Here is a 26,045-nt window from a genome sequence, read left to right on the forward strand (position 1 = left end):
TTTTAGATTACAATTCAAAATTTCTGAATTCAAATCAAATTAAATTCCATTGCTGGAAGATTCTTGAATTTATGATCATTTCTCCTCCTAATGAAATTTGAATTAGAATTGTTCCATGAATTACAATTTACATTGGAAATGACTCCACCCTTGGAGCATAAATAGCTACCTAGCCATGTTGAGTAACTCTAAAAATACAAATTAACTGAGTCAATGAGAAAAATTGGAGAGGGCTTCAGTTCAGACCCTCCATAATTCTTTGGGGTATGTTGAGTCCTCAAACCCTCACAATTACATACACCAACAGATGGACAGAAATACATTCAATACTGACAATAGTCAATCTGTCAACATTTCAGTTTGTGAAAAAGGTCACACAGAGGAGAAGTTGGTATTATGATACTTTATCATTGTTTATTTTAAGTATTTTACTTGATTAGAGAGCAGTGCAGTGTGGCAAAAATCTTAGCCATTGAGTTGTCAGTGATAATTTCATTTAAAATCCTGACAATCCTGGCAATTGACTTTCAAAATGACAAAAACACCTTTATATATCCATGCAGTTGTAAAGTGAGCAATGGGGCAGCTCACCTGCAGCGATATGTCATTACTATAATAAAAGAGTGGTTCAAATAGCTGGGCTTGAAGGATCCTTGATTCCTCATTAGTAATAAAGATACATTTATGTAACTGGTGCAGCTGATTGGTTAGGTCACCCCTTCCAAGAGAGACACTGCAGGTGTGATTTGAGGATGTAAAATAAATCAGTTGAAATATTAGGGAAAGGGATGATAATGCATGATAATGTTGGGAGGATTACAGGGAAAACACAGAGTATTATTGTGTGAGATGTGAAAGATTTGTGTAAGGGGTAGCTGTTCTGAAAAGCTGCGGAGAATCATTTGAAGAGGAGCAAAGAGCTTAGTGAAAGTGACTCTGAATGTGCTAAGAATCAAATTCTTGTAGCCTTTGTGTCTGAAAACAAAAAGGCCACAAGTGAACATGGTATTAGGGCAAGAATACCTTTGGCACAAATTTATCATTGTCAAAAATGTCAAGCAACTGGCAAAATAAAATGCTGGCACATCAAAAGATATAATCATAGCAGATAGTGCCTTTATTGGGATTTTAATGAGCTGCCAAACTTTAAGGACAGATTTACAGATTAAACAGATGCAACAGACAACACAAGACTTGGATAAACTGAGGAACTGGTGTTTGTTCATATCAGAGCCTGCAGACCACAAAAGCAAGAATGGTTTAATGTGTTTTGGGATGGGAGTGTAGCATTTCTAAATGAAATGCATTGAGCGGGTGTGCCCAGTTGTGGTCTGTAACTTTTTAGATTACTGAGTGGTCACTGTATCATTATATTTAAACTTTTTTTGACCATTAATCTGCTTTAATCATGGCACTAATTTCTGTTTGATTAGAGACTTTCTGAATTGAGGCCCTACCAGACCTGTTCAAAATAAATAAGACGTTGCAGCCCCTTACACACACACTTTCTCATGATGATGCTCCAAAATGTTAAGCATTTGCTAGGATGTAGAATAGTTTTGTCTTTGCTGCCATCTGAATTAATTTTCATTATTGACTGGGACAACAAATTGTACACCTTTACTTCATTTTGAATGCCTGGAGAAATACTTATAACAATCTGTGGAGCTGTGGTCTTATGAACTGAGAGATAACAATAAGACATAACAATGTTATCCTGCCAAATGGGAGTGCTGTCATTCTTCCATAGACTGTGAAGGTGAAAGGAGCCATAGCACTGCATTAGGATGCCAGCAATGTATACTTGAGGTATATGTTTGGGAACCAACACAGTACTGGCAATGAGTACTGCAGTGGGCCTTCATATTTGTGTTGCCAGCCACTGCTGCCTTTCATGAATAAGGAAAAAATTGGCCCATTTGATATCAAGATTAGTGTGTGCATTAACATGCATTGTTTTTGCCCTTGCAATAATGTACTTCAAAATGAAATAAAAGCAACGACAAAGCAAATAGAAACAACTACACACTATGAGCCATTTACTTTAGGACCTTTCACCCTAGCATATCTCATGAACAGTATATCTCAAATGTCATTAATGTTGTTGTATCGTTATGTGGTAAAAGCAGAAAAGTCAAAACATAAGGAAGATATTTTTAAATATGTCAAAATATTCATTGCAGATGGTGGCAACAGTTATTTCCGCTTTCATCCATGCATTCCATGTATACTGTAACTGGTTGAATGTGACTTCAACATACTTTTACTTACATGCATTCAAAAATGCATGTGAAAGCGGCATTGCATTATGTATTTTGAGATATTTAAAATGAATTCCTTACATTACGTTTTTGTAAAAGGCAGAAATCTAAACCACAGTTCAGGACTGGTAGTAGTGGTGGTCATGGTATACTGGTTTTGCCTAGTTTCAGAGGAAGTGTTAACGTAGTTTCTTCTATGCAATGATAACTCACACCAAGGATGACATAAGTAGGAAAACCACACTTAAACTTCGAACTGCCAGAGGCAACAGCTTCCTTCCTTCTGACAGCTCATGGCTTTCTCTTTTATGTTTTAGTGAGGAAAGAAACACGATGGTTTGAGACCAGCGCTAACTGAAGAAATGAATAAAAGAACAAACAAAGGGTTTGTGAAATATATTGTTTCGTTTGGATGTCTTTGTGTTATGCTTTATATTTTGAATTTGTAAGACCTGACATAAAGTTGTGTGTGTTTGTGTGTGTGTGTGTGTGTGTGAGAGTGTCTGTGTGAGCAAGTGCTTGCACATGCTCCCCCTGGTGGCCTCTAGCTCTTGTGCTGGTCCTGGTCCTTCTTGCGTTGCTTCTCCTTCTGTTTCTCCAGTTTGTCCAGGGCCTTGCGCTCCTTCTCCGCAGCGGCGTGCATGTCTTTGAGGCGGCGCTTCAGTGCACTGCGGTCTGAAGAGCTGCTCACCCCCAGCCCCTGTGCAACAGACATATCACAGGCACAGAGATAGCCAGATACACACAGCAGAGCAAGATCTGTTAGGATCCTTTAATCAAGGTATTTCATCTGTGAATGATCCAAAGACAATTGGAACAGCGGGGCATAATAAATAATATATTGTGGCTAAGTCATAGACCATCCCAATTATGTGTGTGTTAGGACTTATTCCAATGCAAAGAGTGCATGTTTTAATATTTGAGCAAAGTCAAACCTTATTGAGATGTGTATAAAGATGGACAACAACATGTAAGCATAATACATAATCAATAGAAACATTTTACTAATATTTGAAGAGCAGTGTTGTTTTCACTCCACACCATTAGAGGGCAACAAAAGACCATACTCAAGAGAGGAAAGTTGCTTACCATGTTGCAGTGCGTTCAATCAGATAGATGCTAGACAACATTTAATAGAGATGGTGATGGAAAGTATATTCCAGAGCAGGTGTAAAAGCATTCCATCTTCACTTTGCGAATCCTCTATTGTTTAGCGTTTGCCAGCTAAAGTCACACAAACTGAAGTAAAAGCATGGCCATTTTAATCCTTTACTTCTGAGAATAAAACTCAGAGTAACCTTCCGTTTGCTGGTATTTTTTCTGCCTTGGCACTGTTTATTGGGCATGCTCAGTAGCATGCTGACTGGACTCCACCCTATAGGCAGACTGTTCTGCAGTGTCACACCTCCCCCCCACCCTCCAAGTCCCTGGCACTGGCTCATGTGATTTACATTCCTCTGTATGCGCACTCTATGGATCCAGAAGGGCGTCACCCTGTTTGTGATGTACAGCCCTGCTCACAGAGGTCAACGTTTCAACGGTTCTGCCTGGGAATTAATGTGGGGATCGCTTAGCTGCTGAGGAAACAGGGAAAAGAGTAGCCTGCCAGCTTAGCAGTCTCAACCTTGCTGGGTTGTGGCTACATTTCTACTTATTATCACAACGTTATCGTCTCTTTATCGTCTCAATAGATCTTTCAAATCTAGTAGAAGTCTTTTGATGGATGTACCAACAGTACATCAGGTCAATGACACTAATCAGGCTGAATGATGCTAGGTAGGGCCAATTAAACTTGTTCACTGTCGATTTACTTCAGAGAACAACGCAAAGAGAAATCAAATCTGTTTGTGTGCCTTCCAGAATCTGTAAGTCACTTTAGATGTGATATGTGTATCTATCAGATAGGTTAATAGAAATTCAATGTGATTATGGCATTGATATAGCAGGGCATATCAATTTTAGCAGAGCAAGTTTCAGTGGAGTGAAGCTCTGTTTGCCCGCAGGTCTCCTTCTCCACCCACCTTCAGTTTACTCCCATCCATCTGCAGCAGCTGCTCCCCATCTATGTCTCTGGCAGTGAATTCTGGGATATACTGCTCCATGTTCAAGCCTTTGAGCCACTGACACACCTGCTGGGTAGTCCACGCTGACACCAAGCACAGGGGCTCATCCAGGAGCTGTAGAGCAGGACCCAAGTATCAGTCAAAACACACACACACACACACACACACACACACACAGAAATCAGCACAGTCTAGCCTGAGCACCACTCCTCAGATGTGGGGTAGAGGGCAGTTTGGTCAGACCTCTTGAGTCACACATGGACCATAGTTCAGTGCTGGTGTCAGCATAACAGTAAAACATTAGGTATGGATACATTCGATATACATATCTGTGCATGAGCTAGAGAGGTAGAGATCAGTTCCAGAAAATTAGAAAATAAAAATGTACATCTTCACATACTGCAGTGATTCTAGAAGGTGGCTCTCATGTTATGGGAAATCCAGCATGATACAGGGGTGTCCTTACAGTAAATGTAAGTCATGCTATAGATCATTTAGTTGTGATTCAGTCCATGTTTTCATGTTAAATATACATTCAGACAATACGCAGGGGGGTGAATTATTCACCAGAGATAATTCATTGCCTCATTAGCACATCTAACAAGACTGACTGTAAGGAGCCAGGACAGATTATTCACTAGCCAGAAGGATTTTCTTAACCTTCTCTGACCTGTGGAGCTTCTCGTCTTCCTGTGGGACAGTGTTGTGGAAAATGTCAACTTTGGGCTTGTTCTAACTTCTAACAGGGAAAAAAGCTTTTCCATGATGGGGAGAGTGGACAGGGCCTCAGGGTTGTCCATTGAGGAGGACAGGGCGACCCCTGGTGGAGGTTTCTCACCTCATCCGAAGACTGGGAGAGGGTCGTATAGGGGTGGGAGGACCGGGACTCTGCTACCGACCTGCTGGATACACGGGGACTCCGCGGGCATACCTCATCACTGAAGGCAGACTCCTGGAAGGGGATGGAGAACAGGGTCAGTTTGCAAGTGATGGTCATCACTCACTGTTTCCTCAGGTTCCTCTTATTCAAAGTGACCCACATGGCTGACAGTTTTTAGATGTAATCCATTTATGTAGCTGGGCATTTACTGAGGCAATTCAAGTACCTTACACGAGGGTACAACAACCTTTGTCCTGTGCGGGAGTTGAACCAGCAACCTTTTGGTTACGAATGCAGCTCTGTACCACAAAATTAAACTCTCGCTCTCATTCTCCCGGCTCATGGTCGGAACTGGCTGCAAGTGGATAAGAGGACCTATCAGTGCCACTGTGCACCGAGGGGGAAGCAACAGAGGCAGCAGCTGCCTCTCCCCAGATACCATGCTTATTAGAAAGCCATTATCCCTGGCCGGGCAGCCGGGGGGGGGGGGGATTTAATGGGCTTTGTTTTTCAATGGAGGCTCTAATTGCTATGCAGACCCATGAGTAAGTAAAAAACACAAGCCAAACGCTCTGCATCAAGAGATGAACTCACAAATAAGGCAAACCTTCTCTTGAGGGTGGGACTATCAGCTTGGGACATGGCAAGACTGTGTGAGATCTTCTCCAACAGTGACACAGTAAAGGGTAGTCTATGAAAAGGTGCAAATCATTCTGATTCCAGAAACTGGAGGAAAGCCACAGAGCAGGCTGAGTGGTAGAGTAACAGCTTCTTTGACTGAAATGTGAGATATTAATGAAATTTTTTCAGGCATATTATTGCCTGTTAGGTTTGTGGTCATAGATTAGATTTCTGAGAGGAGAGACTTGGGTATTGATTTCATCAGGATTGCTCCAGTAGAAATCCAGCTTCAGAGCTGCTAGCTCATCTGTCAACTGAATGAGGTATTGTTTGAGATGTATAACCCTAGGTATGTTGTCTGCCCAGCAGATGACAATAGCTACAAGGGTTTATTTGAACAACCTCTTTCTGAATCCAAATTGCATTCAAGAATGGTAAATGACAACATGCAAATTGAATTGCATTGCTGACTGTATCATGTCACGTTGGTAACTGTGTGAAGGCCCTTTCTGGTTCTGTGGGATTGACAAATATGGCCTAGTTTAGACAAAGCTTTTATTTAAATCTCCTTACAGTGTCGATCTAGGGTAGTCCACTGGACCCCATTACATGTGCTCCTTGGCCCTGGTTGTGGGGTTACCATAGAAACAGGGGTCAGAAAGTGGGTCAGTGACACTGACGTGGATCTGAGGCTGGCAAATCAGACCCAGCTAATAGCGATCCCCCCCCTGCTCCAATAATACAGTGTATTATGGAGGGCAGCCAGTCCAATGCGCCACTTCAATGTGCAAATCACAAGACCTGTCAGACTACAAAGACAAGAAAACAGAATGTTTTGTTTCCAGACCTGCTGTTCATTTCTTTTGAGCGGGGAGTCTAATCCTCAACAATTTTTCACTATTTAGTGTTTTCATTTCTTTGGGATATCAGTGCTCTCCTGTTCTTTCTCACCACTAAATAATCCATACTGAAGGATGGGGAAAATAAGAACAGGTTGAAAGGAAACATGGAAATGGAAAATAACTGGATTGTTTTAAATGTGACATCACTGGCCTCTTTACTGAAGGAAAAACAGGACCCAGTCCCTGTGATGTCTTCACTTACTCAACCTTAGAGCTAATAGTATACCAATGCAGTGGCAGAGTTCTTCATCTGCCTTTATAGTCCTTAGCATCACGCTGGCTCAGCTAATTCTGTGAGTTTTCCAGGATACGATCGAGATCCATTAGCTTCCAGAATTCTTGCTTCTCCATCACCAGCATTATGTACCACATGGACGAACTGAGATATCGTTTGTATCTACGTGAAGCAAGTTTTGAACCAGGAGGAAGTCTGCATTCTCACGTTATGGCATTTACAGTGCATAATTTACTTACTGTTCCATTCAGCTAAAATATGAGGGGATCAATAACTTTTTACCGCTTCTTGAAAATACGGATATATCATCTGAGACATTCAAGCAGGGATAACATAATGGACGTGATCTGGCTGCATCTGGGTGCTCTGGCAGATCACCAGATAAAAGCCTCCCAAAGTTTCTGAAATAGATTAGACGACACAACAAAGGTTGACGTCTTATGTGTGTGCTTGATCAATGGGTTCAGACGCTGGAATCTGGCCTCTTTTACCCCGGCCCTCTACAGTGGCTGAATCGTAGCTTCAGCCTCTAAGATCAATTTGAGAGCCTTCCAGCTTGTGGGAGCTATGGGTGGACTTCAGAAAGATATGAAAGGATCACATCCCCTACTGCTCCCCCTCTCTCATCTCCTCCCTGGTTCCTCAGTATTTGTTTCACCTTCTTATTAAGGCACAGCTGTGTTCTGCCCCAGTGGTGCACGTGAGCCAGTTAAGTCAAGAGACTGTGAATTGGTGACATGCACACATGACAAGAAGCAGTCTAGAGGCACAGCAATGCTGGAGGTCCATTTGGGTTATTTGGAAAATGGCACTGGCAATTGGAGAATGTGTCATGGTTCCTCAGCTTGTTGTCTTCACAAAGCCAAACTATTAAGCTGCAGTAAGCACAACTGAAAATGTGCAACAGAAACACAGCATAGTGTGGGCTAGCAATTATAATATGTAAAGGTGAATATTAATAACAGCCTTATGTTTATTGTATTATGCTATTGTCTTGTATACTCAGTTCATTTCAAAAGAAAAAATAGGGGTTAACATTCACATTCTCCAATGTCCTGAGGTTTTTCACTGCCAAACTCCATTAAATGGGATGAGAATGTAGAAAATAAAGACTAGAGGATATGAGAAGTTGGACATATCAAGCAGTTAAAAATCTGCCATCTAAGGGCCATTGACATGGTGAGTGCTCTCGCTGGCATTCATTTTCAAAAGCCTATTTACACATTCCAAAAATGTCAAAATAATATTCACCAGAAATACACGTTAAATGATAATATAAAGGTAAACCACTATCAACTACTACTAGTGAGTAGTGTGTAGGTTCTCTTTTTAGTGCCTGTATATAATGAAGCCCCCCAGGTCCAGGGTAGGGGTGGCCACACAAAGACAGCAGTATTACCTGGGAGTTGGACTTTCGGGGACTGCAGCTCTGAGAGGCAGCCTTGAGGGAGAAGGAGGGGGTGCCGCAGGTGGCAGAGGCTCTGGTGCTGTCGGTGAACCAGGAGAAAGGCACGAATGGCGGCCCTGAGGACCGGGACGGGCTCTCCGAGGGCTCCCTGCAGATTTGCAGACAAACAGTAGCACTCAACAGGATGATAAAAGGGTATATGCTTGGACAGATCGGTACAAACTGGTGAAGATACAGAAGAGGTCACTGACGTACACAGACACTGTCACCTCCAATTACTAACACGACATCTCTGTCTCATACACACTGTCTCTCATACGCAAACCATCATTGCATAATATGGGTAAGGTTCTTTATGTTACATAGAGAATCACATATTCACCTCTCTTGCACTGATAATGCATCAGGTAGTGCAGGTAGTGCATTATAGTAATTCAGAAGCCTATGTTAGGGTATATTGGTTACCATTGGTTTGTATTAATTAGGGGAACTCACCGATTTCCTACTGACAGCCTATTGGATTTTTCCTTTCTGACTTTTCCATAGGAGCGTCGTAACGTTACCCTGTCAGGGCAGGAGCAAAACTGATCAATCGTATGATACAACAATCCTCATACTGATCTCCAGGCTCTATATCATTATATGGTGAGAGTACAGTATTAAGAGTAATGGTAAGGTATATTGATTGTAGTAATGGGTCTATATCGTGCGTGGTGAGAGTATACTGACAGTAGAAATGCTGTGTATCACTGCATGATTAAAGTCAACTGATAATAGTAAAGACTCTAAGTCACTGCATGGCTAGAGTGTAGTGTTAATAGTAAAATCAGGTGTAAAGGATCCAGATAACTCTATGATGAGACATACTGATAAAAAGTTCTCTATCACTACATGGTAAAAGTATATAGGGTGAAAGACTCTATACTATTGAGTTTTATCACTGCATGGTGAGAGTATATTGATAATAGAAAAAGTGGGAGGTCAGGCTCCATATCACTGCATGGTCACAGTATACTGATAGGAAGGTCTGACCCCAAATCCAGGAATCTCCTCTTGGTCTTCTTGTCCAGGATAACTGTGGGGTTGCTTGACTCTCCTGGGCTTCTGTCATGGCAGTCATCTGAAACACAGACACCTGTACACCATGACAACTAATTCACAGCAACTGTACCACCAAATCATAGAACTCTGATACAGTGATACGCTGATACACATTTACAGACTCAAAAAGTAGATGGGACTGAGAAAATTATCAATTATTTGCTCATTGAAAGGAACTGTTTACCAAAATCTGTCCGTGTTTTCTGGACAGAAAAACCAAAGGTGCAGGAATGTCCACATGTCCACAGCCTGAACTTGGCTGTGATGCATTATACGCACATCGCAAGTGAGACAAGTTCCTTGACCTTCCCATTGACCTCACTTGCCAGTTGCTGAGATGCAACACAAGCAAGACACTGACCTTCGCTTTCCGTGCGGTGCTCCCGGCGGATGTACATCGGCGAGCTGTAGGAGCTTGGGCAGGACTTTGAGGGCGAGCCATTGGGCGGTGAGCACAGGGCCTCCTGGGAAGAGGCATTGCTGAGCTGTCTGTAGCGGCTGCAGGGTGCGGGCGGGGCCACCTCTTCCTCCTCTTCTGGAGCGCGGCGAACGAGGGAGGCATCGAAGATAAAGGCAGGGCTCCTCAGGATGGGCGAGGAAGAGGAGAGCAGGGAGTCAGGGGAGGGCGAAGACCCCCGCAGCGCTGAGTGGAGTGGAGAGCGTACGCCGTGCAGCGGGCTACTGTAACTGTCGAGTGACTTCAGGGATAAACACACAAACCAAGGAGTTACTGTCACACTTCTCCTCAATTACTTGATGTGTGTCCTCCAAGAAACACAAAAACTCTGAGCATGTGGCACTGTGGAACATGTGCATTATTATATTCTGTCACTTCCGCATACTGCATACCAGAAATGATTTTTTTGGGAAAAAAAATAATAGCCATGGTCAATACTAATTTATGGTGTATACACATCAGGGAGGTTTTAAACATGGCACAATCACAGGCGTTTAGGCCTGCCAAGGATTTTCTTAGTGCTTAAGTACAAGGGAGACGTATGATGGGTTTCTCCTTCACAGCAACTTCACAAATGTGTGCTATTGGTTTGTACGTATATCCAAAGCTGCACTCTCTCTTCAGGCGTCCATGAGTGGTACTCAGCTCATAGCTAGCTAGCTGGCCTCAAAGAACTGCTTGGAATCAGAATTACTCAACACATGCTGTTTCATTGATCTTTGTACTGTCTAGATGGATTGTAGGCAGGCTGTGAGAATGCAGTGATCACATTCGGACCATTTAAAGGTTTATTGAAATTGCTCAGCTCATAAAATCCCTTTAAACCCCTCTAAAGATTACAGTATGACAAAATTATTGTGACAAACTCTACCATTAATTAGTAATGCAGTAAATGAGATTTAATAGCAAAAGATTAATCTGAAAGGAGACATTAATCCCATTTGATGTAGCTGTTCACTACACAAACTGGTATATTTGAGAAGACAGACAATGCTGTAAGCTGGTAACCAGAAGTGCTTCAGAAACAGGGTCATTGAGAGAAATGATTTTGTTAATAATAATGGATTGCATTTACGTAGCACCTTTCAGGGATTTAAAAATACTTTGCCATGAAGTGGGAGTGGGGATGCATCTCAGCCACCATTGAGGTGTGGCAGGAGTTTTATCACCAGCACACTCACCCCATATCAGATGAGGTGGGGAGGGAGGGATTTTCCTAATTAAACTGAGGGATTATTAGCTGGCCAGACTGGCCAGACTCACGTCTTAGTGATCACAGTGACTCAGTACCCCAGTTTATGTCTTATTCAAAAAAACTCAACAGGACTATGTGAATTTTTACACATTCTCATTTTCTCATTATTCAATAGTTATTACACCTTCCTCCAGTTACAGTCCAGCTTTAAAGTTGGTCCACATGCTGATTGTTGCGTCAGATTCTGCCCTGTTGGTGGACAGTAATGTTTATTGAAAGACATTTCCTTTGACTTACAGACCCATAACCTTTCTTCTCAGTTCGGTAAAAACAGGATGACCCATTTGCGTTGATAGAAACAAGTTGCCTTTGCAATAAGCTCTTAAAGTGCATGTGTTGGCGGTGTCAAATTTAGATGCCAATACCTGACATTGTAATTTCCGCACCTTTCTTTCCAGACTCTCATCCCCTTCCGTAGAGCTGACACTGTCCCGGAGCCGTGAGCGGGAGGGCCGGTGTCTCCTTGTCTTGACAGACAGCTGGGCTCGCGCCTTTTGCAGACTGCTATCAAGGAGCTCAGTCTCAGGAACAGCTTCGTTAAAATCTTAAAGGTAATTCACAGAGAGAATATGAGGTGAGTCTGCTGGCTGTTGTAGGACCACATGGGTTTGGTATAACTGGGAATTAACTGGGAATTCTGCTGAAAATAAACACACAGACGTTATACCGTATGGTACACAAACAACAACATAAACCGGTATATTTCAATTTACAGCCCACTTTAAATAATTTAATCAATGTGGACATGGCATATTAACTATTGAGAAACCTTTCATTATCTTACTCCTTGCTGTCATAAAGATTTTATAAAGATAAAATCAAAAAGCTATTATATTAATATACAGAAATACAATGAAAGCAGTTTCAATGGTACAAATATGAAATTAAAATGTTAGTTGCTGGTAAGTTGCCCTCTTGGCGTAATGTTTTATGGCAAAAACCAAATGACACGTGACAGATACAACAGAGTTGGTTTCTTTTCACAGTCTTAAGCTACTCATTTTTGCAGTGTTGTGTGCTGCCACTCTTCAGTTTTGAACTGCTGACCTCAGTCTGAAAGGAACCAGCATTCAATTAACTCTCTCAGTGTCCTTCCCCACTGCTTCCCCCCCTCCTAGAGAGACAGTGCATTGGATTTCTCTCCTTCCATTGTGTCTCTTTAGCCATCTGGTGTCAGGGGGGCAGTGGACTGGACGTGAACCTCACTTCCTGGCTGTGAGTGGAGGTAGATGCTCATTTGAGACAGTTGCTTTATTGAGCTGGGACTCTGAGTGACCCACTCCAAGGAAAATGTGTTTCAGAGGCGGGGGGCTGGGGAGATTTTGGGGGTGGGGTGGGTTGTGAAATTCTGTCAGCCATTGTGTGTAGGACACGATTAACATAAATTGAATCTCAGGGGCCCTGGAAAAAGAGATCAGTCATTATCTGCCTTGGAAAAGGATGACAACTCTCTGTTTGAAGCTGGGATAGGAAATGGTGCTGGTCATCAGAAGCGGTGCTTTTCTGTACCTGAAAAGATCTCAAGATGGTTTTCTGATGAAATCTAAGTGTTACTGTATGTCCACCACTAAATCCAGAATGGGCTAGGCATCACCTGGATTTTCTGACTCACCCCAGGCTATGTGGAGGATGTGACTGAAGACACTAATGAAGGGGTTTAATTGGCCACTGAGGGCAGGGCCTCACTCCCAGCATCCTGCTCACTGCACTCGAGTATGTGTGGCCTGCTCTGCTACCGTCAAGCAGTTTGTGAAGAGGGGAGAAAAACTGCCTGTGTTTACAGGCTACAGCAGATCCATCTCTCACTGCCACTGCCGGTGGAATGTCTCTCTTTGTCTTGGACGCTCCTCTGGGTTCTGCACCTCTCTAATGTGCTTGGCAGGCCTGTTTAGTAGATTGGTATGCCTCAGCTGGGTCTCAGTCTCAGTAGCTCAGTAGATTTAGAGTGACTGGCTGGGTCTGACCTTTTGAAGCTCAAGTACTGAATATCATATACACTATATTACACTATACATTGTGTTAGGCTGCTGTATGCTTAGTTGGTTCTTGTTAAGGTGCTGGGCTCAATCAGATGAAGTAACTAAGGTTTAGATCTTCAGTAGATTAGTGTTAAAGTGCTGGACTCTAAATTCAATAACTTGTCACTGATTTCTTGCCCTACTATGTGTCAAGTCACTTCTTGTGTTAGGCTTCAGTGTGCTGTGTAGTTTAGTGCATCCGAGTACCCGGCCACAGTGCTTAGTAGTCCAGAACATTAGATTGCTAAGCATCCAACAGCATTTTACCACTTAAGTTCTGCACTGTATGATAAGTTGCTTGGTATTTTCTTGATAGCTCAGTGAACAATGTGCCAGACTACTGTCTGTGCAGTCTGTAAAACTGCAGACTTGGCTCAGTAGCAGACTCTCCCTCAAATGAAAATGCCAAAAGAAAACATGGAAGATAATGGCACCTCCTCCGAAATGACACTGGCAAACCGCAAACACAAATCCAAGAAATCTGTCCCTCCCACGAGCCATTGCCTCGACACACTCCTTTGAGGCTGAGGCGGCACCTGTTTGAAAAATGACAGCGCTGTGTCTGCAGTCAATACAAATGACATCTTCTCTTCCTCTGGCCAGACCCAGTCTTGACCCTGTCAGAGCCACACTCCTTACAACACTTTAGGCAATCAGGCAGTCCTGAGGGGTATGGACTAAATGCTTTCAGACTTGACTTTGATTTGCAGTTTAAAGAAATACTTAATCTCACCTGCAACATATTTCTCAGCTGCAGTCGACTTTGCAATGAATAGAACTACATCTTAATGGTTATGCAAGTTATATTAGGGATCTGTATACTGCAGCATATGAAAATGTGCTGTAATCTGCAAGTCCAACAACTGGCATAAAGTGGCACACAGAGATGACATTTGACTAATGAATTGTCCTCACAAGCACAAGACATACGCAGGTGGCAGCACAAAATGACCAGATATTGCACCCACTCAACATATAGCAGGCCAAGCTGAATCCAAAGTCGCTTCTCCAACTTTCCCACACTGACCTGTTTCATCTGAGCCCCACCCGAGTTTATGAAAATCTCTGTCTTTGACAGCAAATGATGACCATGCAGTTCACTCAGCCTAGGCAGGGGCCAGCATTCAGAGTGGTACAATATGCTACAGCAGTCGTACTGTACCTGGTCCATCAGCTTTAGCTCCAGGGCCTGCTAGCCTGCTTCCTGCTCTGTTTACTTAAAGGGGCACAAGTTAAATCACACAGAGGTGCATTTATCCCAGTGGTTCACTCAGGATCACCCTTGTGACTGGGAACAAACTTTCTTTGAGTGTTTCACAGATTAATTGATTATTTGAGTGTGATCCATATGGTCTACTTGCGCTGTAACTCTCATGGCTTGGGAAGGCAGCACTTGTTTTAGACACACCTGTATCAGCTGCACGTTCATTGTCATTAACTGATGGAAGCTGTTTGCATCAAAGGACACTCACTGCCAGTTGGTCTTCCTGTGTAGAATGTTAATTAGATTAAATGCTACACTAAATTAGGTAAGGTACATGTACATAAAAATCCTCCTACCCTTCTGAGACTCTCTCCTGCCCTCTTTTTTGTCCTTATTTCTCTGTGCATATACGCACAGGAAAAAAAAGATTTCTCATTCATCTAGAATTGCACAAGAATGTTTTTTTTTCTCTCCTGCAGCCCTTTCCTATTGAGTTACATCGGGGCTTCCACCATGATCAGATAACATCCATCAAACAAACTTAATGGGGGATGCAAATTTCTCTTACAGTGCGTTGTGCATTGTCACACCGTGTGTCAATCTGTCTGATGAATGATTGCTGCTGTTGTGGGTGTGATCTGCCACGGCCCCCGGCCCTGTGATCCACTGCCCCAGTGTCAGCCCTTGACCCCAGGGATGTGTCCACCCACATGATGTACACACAGTTGCAGCACTGCGCTGCTATGTTAGTTATTCTGTGTGCTACATGAGGGTTCTGCTTGTCCGGGCTGTTCATATCCAGGTAACTTCATCAGCCAGCGCTGTGCACCTTTGTCCTAATGTAATTTGCCCTCATGCTGAGTGATCTGAAGGACTTCTCCCCAGGACTAAGTACCGTGTGTGATGACAGCAGAGCGGATTTTATATTCCAATCATCAGAAACTGTCAGGCTTTACCACACACACTAGAACATTACTGTAGGACCGCCACGTACTGGAATGATAATCACTAGAGCATGCAAATATACAGTAGCTCAGCGCCATATGACACTAACACATACACACGCAGTCTCTCCCTCTCACTCTCTCTCTCACACACACATGTATGCATACACAACCACCCAAACACAAACATGTATGCATACACACATACACACATACACACACACACACACACACACATTCCTGCACACACTCAAGCTATATGAAGCATACAGGCACACCCAATGCGGCAACATACAAACGCACACAAGCCATGTCTGCAGAACTTCGTGCTTCCCCGTTACGACCCATAAAGCCCACTGACACGCTGGAGCAGGAGGGAGATTCTATTAAGCTGTCAGCTCTGGCAGATTACCAGGATGAGTGATGGGAGTTCATTCATCAGGGACAAAAAGGGCTGGTTTCCGGTGGGTTAATGGCCTCCTGCACACGGCCCCCTCTCAGCAGTCGGCTGGAGCTGCTGTTCTGTCCTCCAACCAACAAAAAACTAACAATTAGAGTAGGGAGGACACCAAAGTCTAACCTAATATAATATTGTTTACAGTGGAGAACTTGCAAAGGCAGAAGAGTGGAACAGTATAATACCTCTGTGTGGTGGACATCTATGGTATAAGAGGTGTCCTGCATATAGGAATTCTGTCCATGACTAATACATACATAATTTAAATACTCTTATCACTAAAAAGCTTTCATGGAGCAGTAGGTAGAGCATGAGTCAGTATGTGTGAGCTATCTCAGAAAAACATGGAACAAGCATGCAATAGATTAAGGCCAGACCCTCTCTGATGTATCTGTGATGTGAGAAACAATTACAACACAAAATCTGGAGTCCATAGCAGAAGAAGGTGAAACCACAGTATCCTTGTAAAGATAAATCACCATGCCTCAACTCCTTTGAGTTTATCACCATAAAAACACCATGCCTACAAGAATTGTATTCTTTTAAAATAAAAGCTGCTAAAAGAAACACTGACATAAGAATCAAAAACACTCAGACAGAATCATGCCAGTACTAACGCTGCTTAAAAACTGCTTGTAAGAATCAGGCAATCCACTTATAAGAATTAATTTGGGACAACTTACAGTTGCTAATATGGTACTGAATAGAGCACAATGATGTATAATAAATGCAAAAAGCCATTAAAATTTTCAATACAATTCATTCAGTACATTTGAACTAGCTGTAATTACCAAAGCACCAAGCATGTAAAATGTTTTCATAAAAAGTGATGCAGTGTAGCTAAGTGCCTGGATGCCAGTTGACATGGCATGAAAAAGAAAGATGAAAAATGCTGCCCTCTCGATTCTGACATTAGACCAGTGAAAGAAATGCAGCTGACAAGCTGGCCATTCCATAGCCTGCACTGTCTAAGATTCAGACTCTAAGCCAAAGAACTGTGCATCTATAGCCTCATCAACAGCAACACCTCTTATTGCATTACGCTTCATATCTGCTGAACATAATTTTACAGTGCACGTGGACACAGTCTGTATCTCTGAGCAGAGGAACCTCTGGCATCCTGGTCCTGGTGTGAGTTTAAATACAGTTACAGTGTATCAATGTGTTGTTTGGCCCAGAGCACTACTTACTCAAAGACTTTGACACACTTACCTACTATACTATACTAGATATACTTACCTACAAAACCAGCATCAACACCAGCTCATTAGTGGTAGGGTCAACAGACACTCACAACAAGACAATCATAAACATCACTGTCTTAGCAGGAATGAGGAATAAATGACTTGCTGCTGCCCATTCCCACAAGGCTTTCCAAGGCACCTTACACTGAGAGCTCTTAGCAAAGGGAGAGACCATTCTCCAGACCTGATCTGTACAGCCTCAGGTTTGAGGTCACTGAGAATTTTTAACCAGGTGCTGTTTGTAATTAAGGAGCTGCGCCCCTGCTAGAGAAGGTCGAGCGGTGACATTTGCTGAAGCAGTGATGGATGGCATGGAGATGCAAATGTTGAGAACAGCTGACCCCCCCCGCCCCAATCTCCAACTCACGTTATTACATTATTAGAGGAGGGGGTATCTAAACTCCCCCAATGTCTCCCCCATCAGAATCTGTAAACCTCATGCTGGCTTAGTGAAACAGTGAACAGCACAAGACTAAGCGCAGGTTGGAGCGTGGTGCAAAGTGATCATGCCTGAAGACTCAAATAACAATAGGAAAAAACGTTAAACACTGCTGTGATTGACTCCCTTGGCAGTGGTCCTCACTTTTTAGAAGCTGCAGTTCAAAATCAAAGAGCTCAGCTTAATGACTTGGAGCCTCAAGTTCAGATCAGTACAGTCAGTCTAATACATGTTCTCTTTGATCTTCATTCTACTCTTTCACCAAAGGTGCCTCAAGGCTCTTTACACTCACAAATAAAAGTGTGATAGGAAATCCAGTCTCTAGACAAACACAGTCAGGCACACAATGGACCACAGCTCTCAAGTTCTGTTTAAAGATGTATGTCGTGACGGTTAACACAGGTTTAATTCAAAAGTCAAAGGCTGCAGAATTCGAGCTGACTTCTGGAGGTGAAGCTGGATGGCCAATAGATTTAGCTGTAAGTCTTCATTAATTAAAAGTGGGCAGTAATGTAGGGGGATGGGCAAATGCACTGCAGTGGGAGAGATCAAATGCTCTCTTTTCTCTCTTCCATCTGCTTCCAAGCAATTCCAGCGCAAGGCAGCTCCACAGAGTCCTTGGTCATGTGCATTATCCTGTCAGAGTGGCTGCTAAATTGCATTACACATACACTTATTTTGCTCCTCCTCTACGATCTAACCACCCATACAGATATATAACAACTTCTACAGGTTACATGTCATTCTGGAAAAGTGTCTGCTATATGAATAAGTACATAAGTGCACAAATAATCAGCTCAAGGATGCAGTGGATTGAATGCCACAGTGCTGACTGCAACCCTTCACATTCAATTTACATTCACAACAGGTACAATGTGAATGGAAATGGATACCTGTAGTAGCTCTTTGTAATCAGCAACCTTTGATTCATGCACACATACACGATCACATGATCACACAAACAGACACATACACACATCATGCATCCGCACATACACACACATGTTGCGAAGCAAGGACAAGACCCTTTTTCAGACTGCAGTTTGCCTATCCAACAAGGGTTGCTGACATTATGGGAGGGGTCACAGCTCCACTGAGAGCTATTGTATTCTGTATATTCAGTTTTGACACCATTCAATCTTCTTGCAGCAGGCATCAAAAAGCATCTCTACTGTGAACACAGAGTCTCTGAGACAGGCTCTGTGAAAATAACAGTATGAGCGGACTCGTTTTAGCGAGTTACTTTAAACAAAATCAATGGATTTGTGCAATTTTGCCCATCACTTGCCAGTGTTATCAAAATATTTAGACATTACTGTAAGTATGCTTTTTGTATTCATATGTTCTCTGTGACTGACAAACAGTACCACATTATGGCCTATGACCAACGCACTCATGAACGTATTTTAATCTTGTGGACAGGAAAGCACTTTGCTCAGTCTGTAAAGGCTTTCATAAGGCATTACTGCTCCCTGCTACTAAAAACCCCCCTCATCCCTACTTCCATTAGATATCGACCGGCCTCTCGTTCCCCTTCCCCCCTTATTGTGTTCTTCACAGCTTGTAAATAAATCAGGAGGGGAGAGAAAATGAGACTATCGTCTCCTCAAACCCTGAACTCTGACCTCCCCCTACCTTCCAGCCCTCGCCATCCCAGCTCCCCCCTCCTTGCAACCCCTCTGGGTTTCCCCTGAGGATGGGAGGCAGGGAGGAAATGGGGGAAGAGCAGTGCCTCATGCACCTCAGAAAGCCCAGACAACGGGCCGCGCTTCTGCCGAAGATCTCTCTCCTCTCTCCCTTGAGTTAACCCCCATCTTGGATGACAATGGTAGCGTGCCCTGTGACCCCTGCATCCCTTCCTAACCTCCCCTCCCCCACGTTTCCATGTGAGCAGTGCCATAGGCTCCTGTACCCTGACAGTCTGTGCTCTCACATGTTTACCTGAGTGCTGCCCCTGATGATGTGCTCTTTAGCAGGTGTGTCACAGAGTGTTGAATATGCAAAAGAAGGCTCTGCTCTAAATGCCTAACCTGATTGGTACATAATAAGCATGGATTCACTCATCAGCTGTATTTGCCTCACCAATTGCCCCACCCCTGAATAACAGAAGATTCTCTTGTTATTCAGGGGGTTCCATTTTGGCGTAAATACCCTTGTACCAATGTAACTCAAGAACAGCACATAAAAGAGGGTACACTGTTTAACATCAGCCAACTGAATCGTGACGCTTCTGCAGAGACCGTCAGCGGTTTGTTTTCCTCCCCTTGTGAACCCATGATGAGCACGCTGATTCCATGCGCCAATGAGAAGCAGCCGTTGGGCAAGACGCTGAATCTTGCAAGTCGGCGCATCAGGGAATTGGAGCAATCGCTTCCCTAGAACAAACGGCTGAGTCCACACAAACGGCAATGCTCCATGTAAGCGCTGGATACCTTATTTAGCAGGGAAGAGCTGAGGTGTACTAAAGTTGTGTATTTCTGGAAAGGCTTGTCCCCTTTACCATTGCCCACTCACATGTCTGCTTTGCAGTAAGCTCTGAGATCTCATTACCGCAAGCCAAATGACTTTAAAATAGGCCAAGGAGGCCTGATGAAGGGCGCCTTTTCCCATTTTTATGCCAGACTGCTCTTAAAGCCTGCACTGGCTAAGCTGTCTCCGGGATGAGAGTACTGCATCGTGGAGACCAATGTACAGACCTGGACAGGTGGGTGGTTGGAGGGGGAGGGCAGAGGGCACTCACCGAACACATTTTCATTCTCCCCAGGCTGTGAGGCAGACATGGTGCAGTGGGCTCTGTGAGAGAGAGGGAGAAAAATGGTGAAAGGTGGCAATGTATAACCCACTGATACAGCAGCACTTGAACTGTAATCCCTGCCCTGGTACTGTACATGTTCTACCCTGACATTGCAGTCTTTCTAATAATATTGTGCTAATACTGCACTGATGCTAGAGCCCTCTAACTGGTACTGCACCAAAACTGCACTGGTAGTGGAGCCTTGGCACTGGAATGGACCCCCCACCCTGCACACCCAAACACACCCACCCACACACATGCGCGCAAACACACACACACACACACACACACTCACACACACACACTAGGATAGCGGGCTGATGGCACTACCCCTCCTACTTTATAGTGACCTGCACTGAAACCCACTTTTCCCACTGACTTCTTCATGAGCATTCAAGAACAATATATCAGTATATCTGTAAAACAGTTCTTCCATTTCAATGGACTATGACATAATCATGATGGAAATACACTTTACTTGTTTGATTGCCCACCTTTGAAAAATGTCTCAGCCAGAATTAAAAATTTTCTCCCTTGGCAAATCTGACTGTAATTTAATATGGATTAACACACCACTGTTCCCTGATAAAACTGTCATAAGGCAACCTGTAAGTGGTGGAGAGCAGGTTATGACAGGGTTGACTGTCAATGGCAGTAAATGAGTGAAGGATATACCTTAGCTTTTACCACCTCTAATGGCCTGGCCTGCTGTGGCGTCTTTATTGATCCTAAACCATTCAGCTGCCTGTCAGTCTGCCTGACCCATTTTCTACAGTGGCCAGAACTGAATAAAACATGTTGGGGGGACGATATCACAGGACACGGTGTGGGAACAAAGGAACCATCACAGGAGGGTCATGTATTCCAAGAAGGAATGTTTTACCCTCTCAACAGCGCGTACTGTATGCACTATGACGGAATGCAAAGTCATAGGCCCTATTACCATTGTGTTATGTTTTCAAGAAGCCCCCCAGAATAGGGTCTCTGAATACATGTATCAGAAGTACAACTCTGTCAAGGATTTGCAGGACAAGAGTTGTAAGAGCAACTCTGCCTACCTTACCCACTGTAGAATTCAAACTCACAGCCTTCAAGTGCCAAGTACCCTTCCACAATACCTGCAGAGAGGGATGTCATAGCTACATATTTGTCAAAACCTAGGGCTGTCAATCAATATGTTCTCACCAGACACTAACTCACTTATTGATACAATCTCTCCAGGGGAATAGATTTGTTTGTGCTTTCTTAGCTATCTAAGTCAATACATTGTTGTGGCTGTATGTGTGTCTACATATAGAGCCACATGTGACAAGTGGATTTGCCTATACAATTTCATTATGATTTATTTCACTGGACCAATATCTTCATTTTTCAAGGTTTCAAGGTTTAGTTTCCTAAATTAAAACCAGCCAAACAACCCATATAAAATTAGCTGACATACATGCAAATACACAAATGATAAATTACATTTTACCAATTCGCATTGCCTAAAATGATTTATTTTTCATGCTAACAAGGGATGAGCACACCAGATCTGTGGATCAATGAGAAGATCTCATTTTTACCCCGCCTCCCTGTTTTAATGGTTCTATTACAGAATCTCTCTGGCTTAATAAAGTGACACCCTCTGTCTGATAATGTTAGTGAAGGTGATACGCTCCCCTGCCTTTGTGGCAATACTCTTCCACAGCTCTACTACAGTGTACGTCAGGACAGCAGGCATAGAGGGACGTGCCTCTTAAGAGTGCTGGAGGGAGCAGCTCCCTCGGACACGTCTGCTCTTCGGGTGTCCCATGGTGAACGTATGGGGCAGCCTGGGCACGTGAGCCCAATCGTAGTGGGTGAATTGCATGTTGGACAGGGGCAGGCGAATGAGATTATAACGATGCCATCTGCCATCGCCTGCCACCTGCAGGTGGCGTGTCCATATGGGCCTGGCTGAGGAGTGGGCACAGGCCAAAACCTAGCCAGGCAGGGCAGGGATAGAGACCTCCATCCACTGGGCTGACATAGGAAAGCGTCCTGTGGGTAATGTCTGACGGCTCAGGCTTCACCATCCAGGCTTTGCCATCTAGCAGGGTCTGCTGTAAGTGGCCAACCAGATTGTGTGCGGAAAAGCCAATCAGGAGGCACTGCGAGAGGTGCTCACAGGCACAGCAGGATGAGACATGGAACTAAAGGCTAGCTGCCATACATGGGAACAAATGCAAGCACAGAGAGAGACAATACTAGGGTGGAATGAGCGAAGACAGCACGCCCTTATGCACAATTATTGCAGACAGACGACTGAGCCCCCTCTCATATGAGTGACAGCTTCTACACCAGCCCCCTGCGCTGACACAAGCTCCCGTTCAATTATGAGGCCCTGTGTGGCGTGGCTGTCTGCGGACGGGAAGCCATTAAACATTCATCAGATGCAGAATGCACGCTGACCCCTCCCATGGCCCCTCAGGGGATAAGCAATGGAGACTTAGAGGTACACACTGGTATGCAGGCAACATTCTGTGGCAAATGACTGTACATATATGATTAACAAGCACATAAACACAGCTGTTGGCACTAAACCCCCCACTACCCACTGCCCCCCTTCCCCTGGCCATAAAACGCAAAAGGGCATGAAATGACAGGACGCAATGAAACTAGTCACTTGTCCTCCTCAGGATCTGAGAGAGTGGGGTGATGAGCTTGTAGATGTGTGGCGAACGGCACATTAGCAAGATTGATGGAGCAACGACATGAGACAAATAGATAGATAACACAGACTGAAAGATAAGGGATTGAGAGAGGAGCGCTGAACCATACAGAGAGACACACTCGTGCGATGCATAGATGAAATAAGCGGAGCCGTTATCAGCATTCACAGTTTGAGTTTTCCTGCAGACTACAGGTGTCTTGATAGCAGCCAGCATGCACAGTCCAGATACAGGTGACTGGAGAGGATAACCTCTGACCCTGGAAATCCAAGGTGGAGTCTCTGTGGGTCAGCTGATGTGCCAAATGCGGGTAGTCTTTAGTCTGTATAAATGTAGCACACGTGTGATGATGAGGGGTGGAGAAGTTTCTGAGCAAAAACAAACAGCTGAGCAAGAGAGGGGGCCTCGCACCCCACAGAGACTCCTCTGGTCTAGTGACTTCCCCTGCCTCAGAATACAATTAGTTAGAGATGCTGTATGCTGTCTTAAGGGAGAAGTTCTGCCAGTGGATGTAAGAGAGGTGATCTCTTGGTGGGGTGGCAGGCCATCAGAGAGTTACTTTAATGCTGTAAACAATTCAGCAAGCAAGTTTATGACAGCAGTCCCAAATTTAGTGAACTGATTTTTGCTTTCATTGTTGTTGTTGTTGTTCTCCTTTGCCAAAAGAGGAGGCCAAAAATGTCAAAACAAACCTGGGTCACTCTTACACAGAATAAGAATTAAAGGGATATAACCTTAGGAAGGGGAAGCAAATCGAAAGATCTGTTTGGAGTGAAGGAGAGAGCGGGAGACAGAGTGAGAGAGAGAGAGACTGAGGTAGGAAGCAGAGAGGGGAGAAGAGCAGGGAAGCAAATAAAAAAAAATGTTCGGGAGACAAATGACAGAGCTGACAAACTCACCGTAAAAGCACGGCCGTGCCACGGAAGCGCTTAGGCGATGTGGTGGGGTGGCATGACGGTCCCCTGCCTCTGCTCTGTATCCCGGAGATGGCGCGGTCGACAAGCCTGGCTCCCAGATCCCCCGACAGCAGACGAGCACTGCCAGGGAACTCTCCCAAGGACAGGGAGGAGAGAAAGAGCGAGCGAGTGCAGGAGAGGGAGGGAGAGAGTGAGGGAGAGATATGAGAGAGAGAGAGAGAGAGGGAGAGAGGGAGGGAGAGAGTGAGAGAGGGAGAGAGAAAGGGGGGGGGGGTGGGAGGAGGGAAGTGCAAGAGAGGCAGATCAACACAAAATTGAATGGTTTAATCTATGCCCCGTGCTGATCATCACTAGGCTAAAACATGCGGAGCAGTGATCTGGTCCCCTATCTTTTTGTGGACGGAGGTGGGGGTTGGAGTGAGGGGAGGGAAGGCGTGGATGTGGCACAGCTGGGGGGAGTGGGGGGGGTGAATGGTGCTCTGTCAGTTTGTAGGCTGGGAATTTTCTTGACGCTGATGAGTCTCAGGGACCCACAGTGTGGGTTTCAGATGAAACAGCCAGGTGTGGTTTCGGGTGGGTCTATATCACAATCACCTGTGCAGAGTAGGCAGATGCAACAGTGATAGCAAATGGCCTTGGCGCCTAGAGTTCAGGCTATTCTGAGGTCAGTTTTTGTAGCAGTCATAGTGCTGCTTAGATTCCATGCCTCTCAATACTTCACACTCCTAATGGCATGTTTGGGTAGTTTTATCTCTTTACCATGGAATGGATCAGAGCTGTGAAAAATGTGTATGCACACAGCCTGCGTGTATAATCTGCAAATGTCTCAATGCAATGTCAGCATGCTGTTGCCAGTGGGACACGCCCCATCAGTAAATAACACACGGCCCATCTCACAGTCAAGGAGAGCATGTACAGCAGGTGTAGAAATGTACAATGTACAACAATATACATAATTGATACTAGGTATAATCCATCACTCAAGGAATAAATGGAAAGAAATGTATGCAGAAAATAATTGTAAAGTGTTCATATTGTATGGGGGACTCCTTTAATACAGTCCTATTAAAACCCATTGATTACCCTTCCCCCTGACTCTGTCTAACTCACACACACACACACACACACACACACACACGCATGCACACTAACACACCTCTGCTTCGCTGTCACATTACACATGAGGGCTTGCTGCTCCCCAGAGTGATGTTATAGCTGCCTGAGCTGAGACGTTCACGGCCCCGGCTGTGGAAGGGGGAGGGATGGAGTCCTGCCCCTGCCCTCCTCCTCAAGCCTCTCTGTCAGGGACTGGTTGGAGCCAGGCCATCTCCAGACGTGATGGGCGGAGTGCTAATTCAGCTTTAGACAAATAAGCTTCACACTGGGTGCCGTGGGAGCTACGTTGGCTTTGATTTGGTTTGTGTCTGAAAGAGCCTGAACACACAACCGTGTTGTTCGGCAGAACACATTCACGTTACAGAATCTGAAACTCCGATCTGTGTCGAGATCAGAACCACTTCTGTAAACAAACAGAGCGGGTGAAACATTTAGGTGAATTATTTACCTCACGCAGTAGCCCCAGTTAGCCATATTTCTAAAAAAAAGCAGATATGCATATTTCCTTGGCTAGTCATCTTCATGCCTTGCTGCATTTGTGATAGTCTAGAACCCTCCGACAACTGCCATATTTGTCATGAGAAGAGACGTCAGCCATTGTATACCCTGTGGCAACCCTCTGTCTGATCCAGTGGGTCACTGCTCTACAGTCTGACATCTGAAAAGATTAGTCATAGCCCTTCAACAGGAACCGTTCAGTAAAGGTTCCACATGAGAACTTCAGGAGAAGATCCTGGCAGCAGATGAGGACAAATACAATTCCAGAACATTCTGATACATTTTTGTTGCATTCTTTGGTATGGGCCTGGCAAATCTGTTGCACATTGTGATTTTGACATAGTACTGTATGGATTGATATTGTCATTACTTAGAAACTCAGTAAGTATTATTGATCAGTTTTATATTACTTATGGTATGCATTATGGCTGACACATAAGTATGTCTCAATGTACTGGTATGAATGAAGTGGAGTGTTTACAGAACAAGCATATATTTGGTAGTAATGATTTAAACACAGGCTTTAAAATGTATGGAG

The 26,045-nt window shown here is 44.1% G+C and overlaps 1 protein-coding gene across 1 annotated transcript; it reads right to left on the reverse strand.

The window, feature by feature from the left end:
- Positions 1 to 1,119: 1,119 nt before the first annotated feature.
- On the reverse strand, positions 1,120 to 24,083 carry LOC118793482 (sterile alpha motif domain-containing protein 14-like). The gene is made up of 10 exons (XM_036551696.1): positions 23,876 to 24,083; positions 20,230 to 20,282; positions 11,570 to 11,727; positions 9,833 to 10,169; positions 9,403 to 9,490; positions 8,866 to 8,934; positions 8,362 to 8,518; positions 5,163 to 5,276; positions 4,283 to 4,438; positions 1,120 to 2,961 (listed from the first exon to the last, which is right to left on the reverse strand). The coding sequence occupies exons 2-10, from the start codon at positions 20,267 to 20,269 to the stop codon at positions 2,806 to 2,808; spliced, it is 1,275 nt and encodes a 424-aa protein (XP_036407589.1). The 5' UTR covers positions 20,270 to 20,282; positions 23,876 to 24,083; the 3' UTR covers positions 1,120 to 2,805.
- Between the last annotated feature and the right edge of the window lie 1,962 nt (positions 24,084 to 26,045).

This window comes from Megalops cyprinoides, chromosome 1 (genome assembly GCF_013368585.1).
Source record: "Megalops cyprinoides isolate fMegCyp1 chromosome 1, fMegCyp1.pri, whole genome shotgun sequence".
Taxonomy (NCBI): domain Eukaryota; kingdom Metazoa; phylum Chordata; class Actinopteri; order Elopiformes; family Megalopidae; genus Megalops; species Megalops cyprinoides.

Coding starts and splice junctions, on each gene's coding strand:
- LOC118793482 (XM_036551696.1), bottom strand. CDS start 20,269: ATGTCTGCCTCACAGCCTGGGGAGAATGAAAATGTGTTCG. Junction 8,519..8,865: donor AGGCTGTCAGTAGGAAATCG/GTGAGTTCCCCT, acceptor GCAAATCTGCAG/GGAGCCCTCGGAGAGCCCGT. Junction 4,439..5,162: donor TCTCCCAGTCTTCGGATGAG/GTGAGAAACCTC, acceptor CCTGCTCTACAG/CTCCTGGATGAGCCCCTGTG.